We start from the raw sequence: 18,811 nt of genomic DNA, 5'->3' as shown, positions 1-18,811 counted from the left end.
TGAATTAGAGAGCTCTACAATTAAATTCTTACTAGTAAGAATTACGATTACAGAGCTCTTTAATGCAATCTATACAAAAAAAACTTGTTTTTTTATACATTTGTTGCTCTTATTCTTCTCTGCAAGTAATGATATGTTACAGGTCTACTCATTAAACCCACTCTTTTTTATTTTTAAAAAACAGTTTGGGTGTATTTGTCCTTATTTGCTCTTTTATAGTGGAGAGACAGGAAGTAAAGTTTCAGTGATGGATCACAGCATTACTATAGACACTGCCAAATACGGACAGTCAGTTCCTGCACATTTGTATTAAATAGAACAGCTTATTGGCAAGCAGAATCAACACCCCAGATTGGTCATTCAGTTTTAACATACTAAATATCTCTACTTGCATTTTGTTTGTCTTTGCACATCTTATTTCTGTTATTTTATTACGAAGGAGTCCATTCTCTGTACGGTGTCTCCCGTCCTGTCCACAAATGCACCCAGTATTAGGAGACACACTGAGCTGTGTGCTTCCCACCGACACAATTGAGGCTGAACTGTGTGGGGAAATGAGCATGGTTACCATGGCAACACTTGCACCCTGTATGGATCAGTATTCCAACTGGCCCACTCGTCTCTCATGCATACGGATATCCTTTGTAATGTTCACATAAATATCGTTATTACAATTTAAGAGCATGCATGATTTTAGGCTACCTGCCCTGTCTTAATTGTGATTCCAAAGCTGATTCTTATTCATATTTATGAACCAAAAATATATTTTGTTGAAATAATGTTTTCCTTAACATTCAGTACACATGTTAGTGTACAGTCCATGCCTTTAATGCAACAAACACAGACGAGTTTCCTCCAGAGTTTGGCTACTTCACTCTCCTGGGCAGATCTCGGCCTTTCTAGAGTCTGTTGTATGGAAGCACAAAGCATCCAGGGTAAATTATAGGACTAAATGGGGAGAAATTGGGGATACTGAGAGTAAATTCCCTCACTGTGTTATAATTTTATGGATGAAAGCATCGCTGCAAAGCATAAAGGGCACTGTGCTACAAATCACTGTTGGCTTTGAGGCTAGAATTGTTCAGACAGTTTTCCAGCATGTGTATATATTATTTCATTCTGGCTTTTCTCTTTATAGGATCTCTGTGTTCTGATGTAGAATTCTCTCTTGAAACTGACTACAGTCAGGAAACAAGATATAGTTATACTGTACAGCAGAACACGGTCAGAATGGAGCCATGCTGTTGAACAGACTCTGACTGTCTTCATTTTCACTCAGTATTCTGACCCTTTCCGCTCCCAGATCTCCGAATTCATAAGTGAGTCACATTTGCTTTCCCTATCATATAGACATCTTGAGATGGGTCATAATATTTTGAAATTCTGCTTTTAAATGTGTCCGGCAGTGAGGAGGTTTTCGAGAGACACTTGGATGCAGTTCTTTGGTACAATGGCGATCAAGTGAGTCAACAGTGACTCTACAGTCAACCCTGAAAAACACACTGAAAGAATGTCAGTGAAGACATGTTGTAAGATTCTTCTGTTAACTTCATTTTTAAATTAAGTTTACTTAAATTACCATTCAAAAGTTTGGGAGTCAGTAGATGGTTTTAAGAAATTAATTATTTTATTTTTGACACATTAAAGACTTTTACACAGACAAAATACACAATGACAATAATATACTCAATGGCCTGAAGAAATATGTGTGTTCATTCAAATAACGTTTTTTCTATGAATTAACTAGAACACAGTCCATTTCTACTCTGCTTTTCCTTGGGACAAGAGTGGGCTATCCTTCTCACATTCCTGGGGGGTCATAAAACCAGTGATATCATGATTAGTTGTCATGGTGACCAGAGCGCCTGGTGTTCAGCAGACATCCTGGCATCCAGTTAATTGAGTGAGGGGACTGTGACGATTTGTTAACCTAATGAATAATTGATTTGTTAAATCAAATTAAAATTAGTGTGTCAGATTGGTCGAGACGCTACACGGTGTTACAAAAGCTTTCTATTTCAAATAAATGTTGTTCTTTTGACCTTTCTATTCATCAGACAAAACTGAAAAAAAGAAGAAGAAAAAACATGAAAAAAATTTGTCTTGAGCACCAAATCAGCATATTAGAATGATTTCTGAAGGATTGTGACACTGAAGACTGGAGTAATGGCTGCTGAAAATTCAGTTTTGCCACCACAGGTATAAACTATAGTTTAAAAATGAATTTAAAAAATATTAAAATAGAAAACAGTTCTTTTACATAGTATAAAAGTTTACAAACCCACTGTTTTTACTTTTGTTTTATTAAATAAAGGCAGCCTTGGTGAACATAAGAGACGTTTTTCAAAAATCAATTTTCAAAAATATTACCGACCTCAAACTTTTGAACATATACATGTAGTGACACTACAGCCATTAGTCATTGTTAATAGACCACTGAACCATACATCTTTTCTGTGTATACTTCAGGCCATGCAGAGGTTGGATTCTGTCATACCCATTGTGTTGAGCTCAACGCACAGTATAATTGCCAGCAGCAGCAGTGGAGAGTTTTGAAGAGCCTGTTTTGATAGCATGCAGGTATAATATATGGCTATAATTTATACTGGCTCCCAAGAACACCCTATTTTATGTGTCATTTAATTTCTTATTCTTAAGAACAGTGCTTACTTGTGAAAGTTGTAAACAATGTTTTAAAACTGGGTTTGTTTTAGGTCAAGAGCACCAGCGAGTTACGTGTCTCACTATGACAGTCTCTTCAAAGCATCGTGGATGGCCGCTTTGCTCCAAGGCGCGTGTGTAGTAACGAAAAGGTGCTTTTGCAAAGCTTCTTTCAGATTATTTCATTTCTGTGTTCATGATTTTGTCTTTGAACATTTGTGATTTTAATGTCCTCACAAGGTGGTGGAGGCTGTTAGCTCTGAACAGAGTAGGCTTGACGGCTGGGAGGAAGGTACGTTTTTGAGTGAGTTTAATAGTCTTCATACAATAATTCTTCCTAGAGCTTATCTGATTCTGGGAATTTTGTCATTATAATTGTTCTAATTTCATGTCTTCTGGGGGTTATTGATTTTAAAGCGCCACAGAAATCATTAATAGAGTTGGCTGAGGTTGTTATATTTTGAAAGATGTTGATTCATTCCTTTTTAGAGTTTGAAAATCCACCAACTGTCTTCTAAGAGGATTCACTGTGACCTTCAATACTCAAGCTTTATCCCCAAGAAGAGACAAAGTTCAGAGATGTTCTCTGAGAATTCAGACACCTTCATGAACAGTGTCTTTGAGGCAGCAAACATCCAGAGAAATCCCCTGTCCCCAAAACAGCTTCCTCAAAGTCAGCAAACCAGAACGATCACAAACCCTCAGCACTGAACCTGGCTAAACTGAAAAATGAACAGGAGGATAACTAAAATGATTGGGAATACTGTATGCCATTTGTTCAATCTGACATGTAGCCCAGAAGAACGCAATCACAAAAAAGATGTATATACAGTACAATGCATATCCTAGCTGTTTTGTTATCTATCTTTGTGAAGGTGGAGAAGCAGTGGCTTCAAGAGCTTGAAAACTTTTCTGAATGGGACTGACGAAAATACAGTTGAGTTTGCTCACGTCTTCAAGACCTATGTTGAAAAATATTACTTTGTATATTCAAATGTACTGTGTAAGTTTCAAAGATACAGTTTTTGTTGTAATTTAATAGTATGTTTTTTTATTATTATTTATGTTTATTTAGTTTGTAGGCTACATTAAAATTCACAAGGAATGTATCCTTATTTTTGTGTTAAATGTATATTCTGGACATATACACTAATGACTACTATATATGTTTCTCATCTTAAAACCATCTTGTTCTTGTACTTAAATGTTTAAAAAGTTTAAAAATATTATTATTATAAATTGGGCCGACATGAATTTCCAAAACCAAATCTTTAATTTCCTATTTTTAAATAATGAGTCAGACCAACTTAGCAGCCAGCATAGGATGTATAATTATGTTCGTTTAAAACATCACAAATTAGGAACGTGATCAATTTTGACTCTTTAAAATAGTTGTATAGTCTTATAGATATCTTAACAGCACTGCTCCAGTGATGGGCTCCTCCCCTGTGAGACCGCTCTACGAGACTGCAGGCGCAGTTTCAAAACTAACGCGCTCTCGTTCAATGACTCCTGATCTCGCGAGCTCTCCGTTTTCACTGCTTTTTCGGTGTTGATACTATTTTGTTATGGACTGTGTTGAGTTAGACGCCCACCACTGGTAAATAATGGATCGAGCTTCATAAAGGTAAATAATACCTAACGGATTGTCTGTTATTTCAGCTTCTGTGTGTAATATGTCTATAATTACCTCAGCAACTGTAGCATCTTGCTAAGATGTAGCTGTCATGCTAAGCTAACTTAAAGGCACTGGGTGCAATCAGATTCAGTTAGCAGTGTGTGTGTTGTTATCAGAGCGGCTGTCTTCACTTAATCTGGTCGAAATTAAAGCAGTCGTACGTTCAGACATCTGCTGCTTGGCTCGGGGACGCGTTGTCAGGATATCTAGCCGGGTACTGAGACCATTGGGTGGTAATTCTAAGCTTAAACTGATCTAGAAAAGCATGCAAGTGTTTATACTGTCGTATACTGTAAAACTGGTTTTAAATGTTTCCTACTTTTGACTTTTACTGAATTAAAACGGTTTTATGTAACTGTATGAAGTAGTTCTCTTTGAACTTACTGTCACATTTGCTAATTAGCTGATGTAGTATTCAAAATGTGAGATAGATAAGATGGGTGGATAGATTGATAGATGGATAGTTGGAACAACAGATAGATAGATAGATAGATAGATAGATAGATAGAACTGTCACTGATTGTGGACATCATTTGTTTACACAGGTTCTATTAAAGCCCTGTGTAATGTGTGGAGTTTTGTGCATAGAGATTTCATGCGGATGGTCACATGATCAATCACGTTGCTCTAATAGGCTTAATCGGATGTTTGTAGACCAGTCCACTCTCCCCCTTTTTTACTGTATATGTTTCATTGTTGTTGATTATCACATACATCCAGGGACATCTATTTACTAACATAATGCACTGTAAATGTCCAGCAGGATTCAGTGTGTTTCTCCTGGACTTGCCACAGAGAGGATGCTCCCCTGCCTGGCCCACAGACCATGGCAAGTCCTCTGCCGGGTCTACCTGCTACAACGAGCCCCTTTATCTCAGAGACCCCCTAAAATAGCAAAGCCATGTTTTGGTGAGAGCTTCACGCAGTGTCATTTGCATGTTTTGTTTTGTCAACATAAGGACTGAGAGACTAGAAGATGTGTGTATTTAATTTTGTGTTTCATATGTTGTCACTCAACATTGGTAGTTTTAATAATTCTAGACTAGATCCAGAAATCATTCAGATTACGTAACTCGTGAGTCGTGATACTCCATAGGTTGGCAAAGTGGAGGAGGTGTGCACAAACTCTGGTTTAGCTCCCCCGATTCCAGAGTCGCTTCCTTAACGTGGACACAGATTCAGAACTGTTCCACAACAGGCAGTGATAAAGACGGATCTCCAGCAGGCCCTGTAGAGCCAAAGCCCACTGAGGAAGAACAAGCTGCACAGCCCTCTGCAAAAACAGCTGGTAATGATTTTTAGCATTATTTGATGTTTGTTCATAGGCATTTGAATGATGTCTAAAAAATGCTAATTTCTATAAACCATTTGTTTCTTAGGTTTTTCTGAGTAAATGTAAATAAACAGTGTTTTATAAATGTATTCATAAATTATGTAATGTATGTGTGGTAATTATGATTTTAATCAATTAATCTTTCTCTTTTTTGCATTTCAGGTAGCAAACCTCAAGGTCTGATGAAAGCACAGAGCATTCAAGTGAAAGGTAGTGCAGTCTTGTTATACACACAGACACTTTGTAGCACCTTTCGGTCCAATAAAATTGTATATCGTGATTCTATGTATTTGAACTATCTTGCATGTTTCTTGTGTTTTCAGTACGGGCTGTCCTGAAAAAAAGGGAATATGGCACCAAATACACCCAGAATAATTTCATCACTGCAGTCAGAGCTATGAACGAGTTCTGCCTCAAACTCGGGTACCTTTAGGAAGTAGAGCTTTGTAGTCATCCAGTTTGGTGCCCTTCCACCATGTTTACATTAAATCTATGCATTTTTGTGTGTTCAAAGTGACCTTGAGCAGCTTAGAAAAATCCGTCGACGTAGTCCCCATGATGACACAGAAGCCTTCACCGTCTTCCTGCGATCAGATGTGGAGGCAAAGTATGTACAAATGTCTTCTTATACTACCATTCGAAAGTTTGGTTTAGTAAGATACATTTACATTAACATTTAGTTATTACTAGAACAGAGTGGCCGCGGGTCCTTAAAAAGTCTTAAAATGTCTTAAATTCAGATTCAGTAGGTCTTAAATATTTTTGGTCACATTACCACAAACATTTCTCCAGTCTGACGGACCCAGTGAGTGTCCATCAAGAGTACTTTTTTCCCCGCTGTAGTTACGCGTCATCAGAGAGAATTGCGGTTACAGAATACAGTCGAACACCAGCTCGCTCTCCAGCCTCCGAACTACTTTAAATGGGTTAATACAAGTTTACTGAAAAATGGCTTGAGAATTGTACTTGCCCGACAGGACTAATAGCCTGATTAAATCTATAATCACGCATCAAAACGCGCAAATGATTCTTCTGATTTTATTACATTTAGCTTAAACAGCGATTGATGATGGATAGTGTATTTCTATTATCAATGTCGCGCTGTTGAGGCTTGTGCTGCCTGTCTCTGTGAGACACTTTCATGGAGAAATCAAATCAAATGAGCGTACGGCACACATAAAGAAACTCACAGAACAAACATACTGAGGTAAAAATTCTAAATGTTTAGTTTATTTATAGCATGATATAGTCAAGTAACATACCATGACAAGTGATCTATTTTGCTGAATATTTTCACGATTGCAAATGTTACACTGATTTTAGTTCAACAAACAAGTAGTAAAGTAACTTACATTTTTAGACACAATTGACTGTTTTGTTCTATTTCACCAGCGAAAATAGTTCCAAACGAAGATCAGAACAGAATTATTGTGCACATTCTCCAAGCCACACCCGGCGATTTTGTTACTGAATGATTCAGAGGTTTGAAGGAATTGGTTGAATGAATAAGTGACTTACCGCCACCTACTGGCGGTTTACGCTCATGCTTAAAAGTATGCATTTTTCCCCAACATTTCTTATTTGTATGTTCAAATTTTTTTTTACAACATTAATCCCATAACATTATTTATTGCTGTTGTAATTTTGTAATTATTTAATATTATTGGTAACAGCCCTGTAGTGTATTCAATTTCTTGATCAATTGTAAGAATTTGACTTGAAAGATGACGCATACATTTAATAAGGTAAAAAAAAAAATTTGACCTTTATAAAGGTAAATGACATCCTGTGGTAAATATTAAAAACATGCAGATTTAAGTATGTAAAAGCTGACAGAAACCTGATGAAAATATTTCTTCAGAATAAATTGTTTACACCACCAAAAATCTCGGTTGATGCGACACTTTTGTGGGAATATTTTGTATGGGATATTGTCTACTGGTATGAAAAGTTCACTGTATATCGTAATAAATAGAATTTTTGACAGTGAGGATATTTTGTTTTCTTTTTACATTTAAACGCGTTAAATATTACATAAACGTTTGTAATATAATGTGTATTTCCATCACAGGCTTGGTCTTAAATTTCATATAAGGTGGTATTAAAAAGTCTTAAATTTTAACTTGTTCATATCTGTAGACACCCTGTAGAATCAAATTCCAAATAAATGTTGTTCTTCTGAACTTTTTATTTAGCGAAAAATACTGACCGTTTCCACAAAAATATGAAGCAAAAATATTTTGCTGTATTTTTGATTAAATAATTGCAGCCTTGATGAGCATAAACAGTATAAAAACTTACTGACTTCAACCTTTTCAATGGTAGTGTACTGTATACACCTTTGGGCATCATGCACAAGGATCTGAAATTATGAGTAGAGAGATCAATTAGCATGTTTCGGTGTCTTTATTTAGAGCGCTGGATGTATGGGGAAGTCAAGAGGCACTTGCTAGAGAGAGGAATCTCAGGAAGGAGGTGGAAAGGGAATACCAGGAAAGTATGTCATTCTCTCCTCATTTAATGCATGATCTGCATTCTGATGTTTTTGCTGTCTAAATGAGCATTTGTCCTTCTCTTTCTCATAAGACATATTTAGAAATCAGAAGCTGTTGAAGGAGTACAAAGACTTCTGGGGGAACACAAAGGTAAAAACAAGTTCAAGCCTGTCGCTATGATTTTTATGTTTTGTTACTAGTGCCTGGGTGTAACCAGTCCTCGTGATTCATGATATTCCTCAGGTTCTTCCATTGTACCTTTCTTGACATTTTTTTCATATTCATATCTTCATGCTGCTCCTAATTCAACCTCAACGCAGAGCATAACAATGAGTACAGTTAGCTACCTGTGTTTTTGATCAGTTTTGTCTCCTATAGCCTCGGTCTAGGAAGAGAGTGACATTTCTACAAGGGCCGGGAAAAGTAGTGATGGTGGCTATATGCATGTAAGTTTTACCAGCCTCATGCTATCTAGCTATTAGATTAAGGATATTGAGTTAAAAGACACGTGCTCCCACATGAGGCCTGACCCACACTGACTGGAAAAATTCCATATTATTCCCTCCGGTTCGCTAATGTGTTATTTCGCCAATACTTCGTGGCCTATGCATACTTGCTTGCTTGATTTACGTTAGTTACGTGCATTTACGCGTTACGTTAAGTGTTTCCCGCGTGAGGTACTTTGTGTTGTAGTTGCCATGATGTTCACCCGTGCACGGAAGTTGATGAAACTACTACGATGGTACCTCAACAGACACACCGTGAAATTAATGTTGAATTGCTTTGCTTGTTAAGATAATGTAAACCCATGAGGCAAGAAAAATGTGAAAGCATATTCATATATCTTAAAACTTATGGTTACATGAGCCATAAGCTCTTTTCAATAAAATCCATGCAAAAGTTAATATCAGATCATTTTAGAATACAGTACAGGATGTACTGAATATTCTTCAGTTTTATGCAAAACAGAAATACGACAAACAGAATAGCAGATATGCAAAACAGAAGTACGTTGAATAGAATCTCTGTCATATGGCCAAAAATACGTAAATGCAAAAAAAAAATGCTTTTTTGCATAGTTGTGTTTGACGCATAAAACTGTAACAATGTATCTTACGAGGTAACACGATGTAACTTTGCTCTCACTTGAAATGTGTCCCCACATTAAGTCCTTGAATTTGAGGGTATTGGACCTGGAAAGTCCTTGAAAGGTCCTTGAATTTTAAGTTAACCAAGGTGTGGGAACCCTGTATTACTGTTTTGAGCATCAGTGTATTTGTGCATCATGTGGAGATATAAATGTCTAATTTCATTTTTTCAAAATTGCAGAAATGGACTGAATTTTTTCTTCAAGCTGTTGGCGTGGGTTTATACAGGATCTGCCTGTATGTTTTCAGAAGCCATCCACTCACTGGCTGATACCTGCAATCAGGTAAGTTGGCATTCATGTCCGTATAACCACCTTTGACCTGAATGACATGCCTACAAAAGATGGTGTATGATTTAAAAATAAAAAACATAGACATATATACTTGTTCATTCATTCAATTCATCTCTTATACTCTCTCTTTCACAGGCTCTTCTTGCACTAGGCATCAGCCAGTCTGTCCGGAACCCAGATGCCATCCATCCGTACGTACAGCTCATATAGGTTGATGCCTCCATGTTGCCCTCTGGTTATGTGGTCATGTCTAAGCCAACTGTCCTGTATTGTTAAAGGTACGGCTTCTCCAACATGCGTTACATCGCCTCTCTCATCAGCGGAGTCGGAATCTTCATGATGGGTGCTGGCTTGTCCTGGTATCATGGCATTATGGGACTCCTGCACCCTCAGCCAATAGAATCACTGCTCTGGGTTAGTAGCACTGGGTTAGAACTTGTAGATCAGGGGTGTCCAAACTCGGTCCTGGAGGGCCAGTGTCCAGAAGAGTTTAGCTCCAACCCCAATTAAACACACCTGAACCAGATAATCAAGCTCTTACTTGGCATACTAGAAACTTAAAGGCAGGTGTGTTGAGGCAAGTTGGAGCTAAGGACCGAGGACCGAGTTTGGGCACCCCTGTTGTAGATGAACAAAATAATATTAAGTCTGTGATGTTACATTACCATTTGAAAGTTTGGTATTGGTAAGATTTTAAGGTTGTATTTATTTGATCAAATATACAGAAAAATCCTATTATTGTGAAATACTACAATTTTGTATTACCGTTTCTATTGGACTATATTTAAAAATTGTATTTATTCCTATGATGGCAAAGCTGAATTTTCAAGCTTCAGTATCACGTGATCCTTCATAAATCATTTTAATATGCTATATTAAGCTATCTGCTTAAGAAACATCTTATCGTTTTTGAAAACAGCTGTGCTGGTTGATATTTTTGTGGAAAATGTGACACATTTATTTTCAGGATTCTTTGATGAATACAGAATTTTTTAAAAAGAGCAGCATTTACTTGAAATAGAAATCTTTGTAGTATTATAAATGCCTTTACTGTCACGTTCTATAAGTTTAATCTGTCCCTGCTGAATAAAAATTGGAATAAATAAGTCTTACTGACATCAAGCTTTTGAACAATTGTGTATAGCTGTTTTTTTTTTGTATTGTCTTTTGCAGGCTTATTGTATTTTAGCAGGATCTCTGGTATCTGAAGGAGGTGAGATGTGGTTTCCTGTGCCATATTTTCAATAACATTCAGAAAGGTCTGACTGTCACTATTTTAATAGCATCTGTCTGCTGATTCCCCATAAAGCTACTCTATTGGTGGCCATTAACGAGATCAAGAAGAGTTCACGTAAACAAGGCTTGTCTTTTTATGAGTACGGTATGTATCTTTGGTTAACTCTTCTGTTAGCCTTTTATGTTATTTGATTGTGATTGAAGTTTTGACACAGTTTGGAGATGATCAGTTTGATAATTCTTGTTTGTTTGTTTGTTTGTGTACGACAGTGATGCAAAGTCGAGACCCCAGCACTAACGTGGTCCTGTTGGAGGACGCTGCTGCTGTGGTCGGGGTGGTGCTGGCAGCTGGATGTATGGGACTAACGTCTCTTACAGGTACCGGTATTTAAAATAAATGCAAGAATGATATATCATACATTTGACATCAGGAAAGTAAGTGTCATTGTACCTGACCCTCCTGTTTAATGCTAACTGTTTTTCTTTCCTGTTTCTGCGGTCTCTACTACAGGGTCATGTTTAATAAGCATATGGGACTGAGCTTTATCCCCTTTGTAAAGAGCAGTTGATGTTCTTTTTAAGCTTTGTAAATCCAGCTCTGTACATTTGTGCTAACACAAAGTCAACACCTACGAATGCCCAGAAGCTTGTTCCTCTTGCCCTGTGGTTTTCATGGCTTTGTGGGAAATTTGCGTAGAGATCTGGATAATGCTCTATTCAGTAAACCTGCTTTCATGCTTGAGAACAGTGCTGATGGCGGTTTCAGCTCAGTTTTTTTATCCGGTGCTTACTACAGTTGTATTTTATTGAAGTGTAATCAACCATGAAACTGAAGGCAGTGTTATTTTACATAGCAGGGCTTCAAAAAAAAAAAAGAAATAGCACTTTTCGTTGTACCACTAGAAGTCTCTATTGTGCCATGCTGCTGTGTGCTAGTACAAAAGTTTGCAATCAGTAAGGTTTTTTTCTTTTGAAATAAGAGTCTTATGATCATCCAATTTGATCGTAAAAACAGTACAATTGTGAAATAATTATTACAGTTTAAAAGAACTGTTTTCTATTATAATACATTTTAAAATGTAATTTATTGCTCTGATGGCAAAGCTGAATTTTCAGCAGCCATTACTCCAGTCTTCAGAAATCATTCTAATATGCTGATTTGATACTTGAGAAACATTTTGTCAATTTTAGCATATAGCTAAATGGATTACCTCAAAATGTTGCTTAACCCTTAGCTGCATAAATGTAAAAAAAACTTCTGTTTAGGCATTTCCATTTAGACAAAACATTTTTTTTTTTAAATATGTCCTAACACATTGCACCTTTTCCATAACACCATGGGTTGTGTTATTCATGGCAGATGCTATATTCAATTGTCAGTATGTCAGCTGGCCGCTTTGATTTGGGTTGCACTCATATTAGTCTCACGCATTATTTACTGAACATGACATTCAATGCATTTAATGCCTCTCTTTTTCTCCCCCTTCGTAGGTAACCCCTACTATGACAGTCTGGGTTCTCTGTGTGTGGGCACCCTGTTAGGAACAGTGTCTGCATTCCTCATCTACACTAACACAGAGGCTCTGCTGGGTCGCTCCATCCAGGCCGAGCATGTGCAGAAGCTCACAGAGTTTCTAGAAAATGACCCTGCTGTCAGGTCAGTCCTCTGTCCCTGCCTCTCTCCACTGTATGTGTCCTCTACGTGTACCCACAGTCTGCATAATAAGAGCTTCATCAGCAAACAAGCTGCCATCTTACAATTCATAACAATACTTTAACAAGGAGGCAGAAGCAGTCTGCTTCAAATGCTTTTCAAATTCAGGCAAGCATCACATCCTGACACGTAAGCTTGCTCGGACAGAGTTGCATCAGTGCTTGTTCTTGCTTTGATGAAATTAGATTTGATGTCTTCACTTCAGGTAATTTTGTCTCCAGGGCGATTCATGATGTCAAAGCCACAGATATGGGGCTGAGCAAAGTGCGCTTCAAGGCGGAGGTGGACTTCGATGGGCGGGTGGTGACACGCTCATACCTGGAGAAGCAAGACATTGAACAGATCCTCAATGTACGTGCTGAGAGACAAGGCTTCTGCTGTGATGTAGATCATCTGACGTGACTCAAGTGTTTGTTTCAAGTCTATCCATGGTTGCATAGAAGTTACTAAACTATTAGCACTATTAGCAAACAAATTCATGGTAGTTTTTGCTGATGACTCATCTTTTTGGGAGCTCTGCATATTAATAGTGTAACTATCTGTGCTTCTAAATTGTGTGCGTTTGGCCTGCAGGACATTCAGCAGGTGAAGACGCCAGAGGAGCTGGAGAACTTTATGTTAAAGCATGGGGAGAACATTATTGACACCTTAGGAGCAGAGGTGGACCGTCTAGAGAAAGAACTTAAGGTATCTGATAAGATCACACTCATAAACAGCTCTTAATTGGCGTCTATGGTTCTATGAAGAACCTTTAACAAACATGGAACCTTTCTATTGTACAAAAGGTTCTTTATAGTGGAAAAAGATTCTTTAGATTTTTAACAAAAAAAAATTTACGCTAAGAAAACTGCTTTGTTTTTGTATCTTTAAGAACTGTTCACTGAGAGGTTCTTTGGCAAGCCATAAATGGTTCTTCTATGGCATTGCTGTGAAAACTCCCTTTTTTAGCCTTTATTTTCAAATCACTCTGTGTCTCCATCCTGACACTCAAGATGTAAGGTTAGCTGTCTAAGAATAATTCAGCTCTACATTCAGCAGATACCACACTCATGATTGTTTGAAGCCACACATAGAGGAAATCAGTTCAGCTATTTGGTCACCACTATTCAAATAAATCAAAGTGAAACCTTCCAGTTTCACTCTCCATTGTTTAATTTTGGAAAAAGGAAAATCAGATTTGATGTTTCGCAGACAACACCGTAATTGCTTTTTCACACTGTATATGATGTATTGACAGATGGCCAGAAAGTTAAATGCTAATTTGTTTGTTTTTTTTGCTTTTGAATTTATATTAAAAAAAAGTTCTAATATTGTTAGAATTAACAGAATTTACAAAAAGGAGATTTATTTCTAAATCATACATTAACGTTTAAAAGTTTGGGGTTGGTAAGGACTTTTTTATTGTTTTGAAATACATATCCTATGCTCATATAGGCTGCATTTATTTGATCTAAACACAGTAATATTTTTACGATTTAAAATATATTTTCAATCTTAATGTATTTTAACATGTAATTTATTCCTGTGATGGCAAAGTCCTCAGTGTCACATGATCCTTCAGTACACTGGTGTTCAAAAAACATTTTATCATTTATTATTATCAACATTTAAAACAGTTTAATATTTAGTGGAAACCATGATACATTTTTTCAGGATTCTTTGGTGAAGAGAAAGTTTCACCGGCATTTGAGGTTAGTACTTACTAGTCCTCATTTTTCCTTGACTGACTCCTGCTCTGTATCTCCAACAGCAACGTAATCCTGAGGTGCGACATGTGGATCTGGAGATTTTATAATGTCATGACACATTGCTGAATGGGGATCCGGATGGAGTGGAAGGAAAACGAAAACGAATCAAACCTCGAGCGACCATGATCACCCCATGCTTTCCAACCAGCCAATCAGCTGAGGTCTTATGTTGCACCTATCACACATCAACCAAGCACTCTAACCTGTGCATGGTTTCAGTAGCTGTTAAAATAGCAGAACCATAGCCACATCAGAGAGGACTCCAACTGGACATGGCTAATAAATGATTATTTTACAATCATTGGCTTTCAGATATGTGGTAGTTTGTACCATCAGAGCTTTGAAATCATGTCCATGGATTGTAAAAGGACCAGTCTTATTTCATTTTACAGTTTGCATGCAAAGCAGCATAAACACTAATATTTTACAGCAGTTCTCACAGTAACACCAGGATATAACCATAAATAGTTAGCTTGAAGGGTAAAGCGTCCATTCTGCTAGATGAAAGCACTGGTTTAAATTATATGTAAAAAAGTTTTCCATGTTACTCCACTGTTTTTTTTAAATGCACAGAGATGATGGCGTGTTCAAACAATGCCATTGTCATTGAATGAAGTAAGCGGATTTATTGATTATTCATGAGTGAGTTACAAAACTGAACAGCAGTTTTAATCTACTTAAAAAAAAGGTCCCGTTTAAATTGATGTTTAAATCAGTTTTAAAAAGACGTTTATAATTACCACTTATTCAAAATAGATTAAAAAAAATAGTACTAATAGAGTAAAAAAGTGTGTTCTAAACTACATTGATTTATTATATCCACATTTATTAGTAATGAGAGAACATAGAATCAAATTTAGAACAACGGGTATCCATGGCCCACCTCAGCCCCCTCAACTGATGAAGACTACTCAGATCTTCACATCCTTCCTATACTAAAAGTACTAATGTCATTATGCTGCTTTTGGGACTGTTCATCTGTTTATGCTGTAATTTTGTGTGACTGAATGAAAGCAATTGTAGATGTCCAAAAACAGCTGTTTCTAAAGTCATTGATGGCATTGAGTTGCCAACCTAGTTTGTGAACACTAACCCAAGTGCTTTTTTTCCCCCCATTGTAAATAATTCTTGACTGAAAATACAACATTCTGATTTTGATATCTGAAAAAGAAGCATTCAGTCCGTTTAAATTCTCTCAGTACACATGCAAAGTGTTTAGTTACATGCAATGTTTTTAAACATTGTAATTTAATCAGAGCTTCACAATTTTCCCTTAGGAACAGTCAGACATGGATGAAGTTAAAAGATTAGTTTTGGAAAAGGCTTTAAGACTATATATATTTTAAATATGTTTATTTGACAGATTGTTGTTTGGTTAAATCTTCGAGCTGTTTGGAGCTACTGAAGAAAATGAATAAATTGCAATTAATTTATTAAACCACTGAATATTTGTCTTTTTTACTGACAAAATATATCAGAATTTTCCTTTTTTTTTAAAGGAATTAATGCTTTTATTCTACAAACGATTAATTAAATTAATAAAAAGTTACATTAAATACAATTAGAATGTTACAAAACATTTTGTATTTCAAAATTTGAAAATCTTTTGAAGTTTCTTTTCATATATATAGTTTTAATTTAACAATAATAATAATAACTAGTTATTTTAAATTGTTAGAATATTATCGTTTAACTTTATTTTTAATCAAATAAATGCCGCCTTGGTGAGCATAAAACTTTAAATACATTTAAAAAATCTTTTATATTAATTTTTTCCTTTATGACGGCTCTTATTTAACATCGCTCGTCAAAAAAAGTCAATGTCGTTGGCTAGTATTTCTTTTATTTAGTCATTTAGCAGATGCTTTTATCCAAAGCGACTTACAAATGAGGACAATAAAAGCAGTCAAAACTAACAAAAGAGCAACAATAAATACAGTGGGTACGGAAAGTATTCAGACCCCCTTAAATTTTTCACTCTGTTATATTGCAGCCATTTGCTAAAATCATTTAAGTAAATTTTTTTTCCTCAATGTACACACAGCACCCCATATTGACAGAAAAACACAGAATTGTTGACATTTTTGCAGATTTATTAAAAAAAGATAAATATAGATAAAGTAGAATTCAAATAGAATAGAAAGTGTTAGAGTTAGAGGGTCAAATAAAGGTAGATTTAAATAAAGGCTAGTAGACTTAACAATAACCTAGTCTGTTGATTGGCTCAGATATATTTCTGGACTTTGGAGCTGCAACCTACAAATACAAAAGGGCTTCTCAAAATAATGGAACCATACAGATTTGGCACACCTAATATGTAGTATATAGGATTCTGTATGGTCAGTGGCAGCCGTGATTTCAGTTTGCGGTGTACAGGATGCATCTACAGCAGAAAAACACAGCATTGTTGACATTTTTGCAGATTTATTAAAAAAGAAAAACTGAAATATCACATGTTCCTAAGTATTCAGACCCTTTGCTCAGTATTTAGTAGAAGCACCCTTTTGATCTAATACAGTCATGAGTCTTTTTGGGAAAGATGCAACAAGTTTTTCACATCTGGATTTGGGGATCCTCTGCCATTCTTCCTTGCAGATCCTCTCCAGTTCTGTCAGGTTGGATGGTAAACGTTGGTGGACAGCCATTTTTAGGTCTCTCCAGAGATGCTCAATTGGGTTTAAGTCAGGGCTCTGGCTGGGCCATTCAAGAACAGTCACAGAGTTGTTGTGAAGCCACTCCTTTGTTATTTTAGCTGTGTGCTTATGGTCATTGTCTTGTTGGAAGGTAAACCTTTGGCCCAGTCTGAGGTCCTGAGCACTCTGGAGAAGGTTTTCGTCCAGGATATCCCTGTGCTTGGCCGCATTCATCTTTCCCTCGATTGCAACCAGTCGTCCTGTTCCTGCAGCTGAAAAACACCCCCACAGCATGATGCTGCCACCACCATGCTTCACTGTTGGGACTGTATTGGACAGGTGATGAGCAGTGCCTGGTTTTCTCCACACATACCGCTTAGAATTAAGGCCAAAAAGTTCTATCTTGGCCTCATCCGACCAGAGAATCTTATTTCTCACCATCTTGGAGTCCTTCAGGTGTTTTTTCATGTGTCTTGCACTGAGGAGAGGCTTCCGTCGGGCCACTCTGCCATAAAGCCCCGACTGGTGGAGGGCTGCAGTGATGGTTGACTTTCTACAACTTTTTCCCATCTCCCGACTGCATCTCTGGAGCTCAGCCACAGTGATCTTTGGGTTCTTCTTTACCTCTCTCACCAAGGCTCTTCTCCCCCGATAGCTCAGTTTGGCCGGACGGCCAGCTCTAGGAAGGGTTCTGGTCGTCCCAAACGTCTTCCATTTAAGGAATGGAGGCCACTGTGCTCTTGGGAACCTTAAGTGCAGCAGAATTTTTTTTGTAACCTTGGCCAGATCTGTGTCTTGCCACAATTCTGTCTCTGAGCTCTTCAGGCAGTTCCTTTGACCTCATGATTCTCATTTGCTCTGATATGCACTGTGAGCTGTAAGGTCTTATATAGATAGGTGTGTGGCTTTCCTAATCAAGTCAAATCAGTATAATCAAACACAGCTTGACTCAAATGAAGGTGTAGAACCATCTCCAGGATGATCAGAAGAAATGGACAGCACCTGAGTTAAATATTTGAGTGTCACAGCAAAGGGTCTGAATACTTAGGACCATGTGATATTTCAGTTTTTCTTTTTTAATAAATCTGCAAAAATGTCAACAATTCTGTGTTTTTCTGTCAATATGGGGTGCTGTGTGTACATTAATGAGGAAAAAAAATAACTTAAATGATTTTAGCAAATGGCTGCAATATAACATAGAGTGAAAATTTTAAGGGGGTCTGAATACTTTCCGTACCCACTGTAAGTGCAAATGACAAGTCTCGGTTAGCCTAACACAGTACACGTAGCAAGGTGTGTGTGTGTGTATGTAAAAACAAAGAAAAACAAGTAGATAGAATAGAAAAAATAGAAAGCTAGTGTTTGTTTTTTGTTGTTGTTTTTTTTAAATAAAAAAAGATAAATATAAAGTAGAATTAAAATAGAATAGAAAGTGTTAGAGTTAGAGGGTCAAATAAAGGTAGATTTAAATAAAGGCTAGTAGACTTAACAATAACCTAGTCTGTTGATTGGCTCAGATATATTTCTGGACTTTGGAGCTGCAACCTACAAATACAAAAGGGCTTCTCAAAATAATGGAACCATACAGATTTGGCACACCTAATATGTAGTATATAGGATTCTGTATGGTCAGTGGCAGCCGTGATTTCAGTTTGCGGTGTACAGGATGCATCTACAGCAGCAGAGACATTGTACATAGACTGTGGCTCAAATTCTGGTGAGCAGCCTACCTAGACAACATTTGCGAGCGCGTTGTGAGCATTTGACTCGAAACGCCGTCTGGGTAGGAAGGACACTAGGGATTGAGACAGGGCCATCAGGAACGTGTGGCGCATCCGTGATGGTGGTCATGAAGAAAGGTAGAGACTCCGC

The 18,811-nt window shown here is 37.1% G+C and overlaps 2 protein-coding genes across 8 annotated transcripts in view; both read left to right on the top strand.

Moving 5' to 3' along the window:
* The window catches only part of top6bl (TOP6B like initiator of meiotic double strand breaks), a 5,931-nt gene extending 2,559 nt beyond the window's left edge, over nt 1-3,372 (top strand). Inside the window, 12 exon segments of the mRNA XM_071582433.1 lie at nt 220-288; nt 440-649; nt 811-935; nt 1,139-1,220; nt 1,222-1,323; nt 1,407-1,467; nt 1,470-1,529; nt 2,470-2,580; nt 2,715-2,813; nt 2,902-2,953; nt 3,151-3,166; nt 3,168-3,372. Of these exon segments, the coding sequence (XP_071438534.1) occupies nt 220-288; nt 440-649; nt 811-935; nt 1,139-1,220; nt 1,222-1,323; nt 1,407-1,467; nt 1,470-1,529; nt 2,470-2,580; nt 2,715-2,813; nt 2,902-2,953; nt 3,151-3,166; nt 3,168-3,372 (1,192 nt within the window).
* Nucleotides 3,373-4,166: 794 nt separating this feature from the next.
* Nucleotides 4,167-14,985, top strand: LOC107601521 (zinc transporter 9). 7 transcript variants are annotated; one of them, XM_016293745.1, is made up of 19 exons: nt 4,167-4,288; nt 5,103-5,248; nt 5,436-5,627; nt 5,835-5,882; nt 5,996-6,095; nt 6,187-6,279; nt 8,087-8,169; nt 8,259-8,317; nt 8,546-8,613; nt 9,497-9,599; nt 9,744-9,799; nt 9,887-10,022; nt 10,782-10,821; nt 10,918-10,989; nt 11,115-11,222; nt 12,336-12,501; nt 12,780-12,909; nt 13,132-13,245; nt 14,309-14,985. In XM_016293745.1, exons 2-19 carry the CDS (start codon nt 5,140-5,142, stop codon nt 14,351-14,353), a joined length of 1,722 nt encoding a protein of 573 aa, XP_016149231.1. In that variant the 5' UTR covers nt 4,167-4,288; nt 5,103-5,139; the 3' UTR covers nt 14,354-14,985. The 7 variants fall into 7 exon arrangements, with proteins under 7 accessions (XP_016149231.1, XP_016149230.1, XP_016149237.1 ...); XM_016293744.1 differs by having other exon boundaries at nt 5,100-5,248; XM_016293748.1 differs by lacking the exon at nt 4,167-4,288 and adding an exon at nt 4,451-4,553.
* Nucleotides 14,986-18,811: the final 3,826 nt, after the last annotated feature.

Source organism: Sinocyclocheilus grahami, unplaced genomic scaffold (genome assembly GCF_001515645.1).
Source record: "Sinocyclocheilus grahami isolate Dianchi unplaced genomic scaffold, SAMN03320097.WGS_v1.1 scaffold306.1, whole genome shotgun sequence".
In the NCBI taxonomy this organism is placed as follows: domain Eukaryota; kingdom Metazoa; phylum Chordata; class Actinopteri; order Cypriniformes; family Cyprinidae; genus Sinocyclocheilus; species Sinocyclocheilus grahami.
Note: the sequence above shows the minus strand (reverse complement) of the source record. Positions and strands in the feature narration are given on the sequence as shown.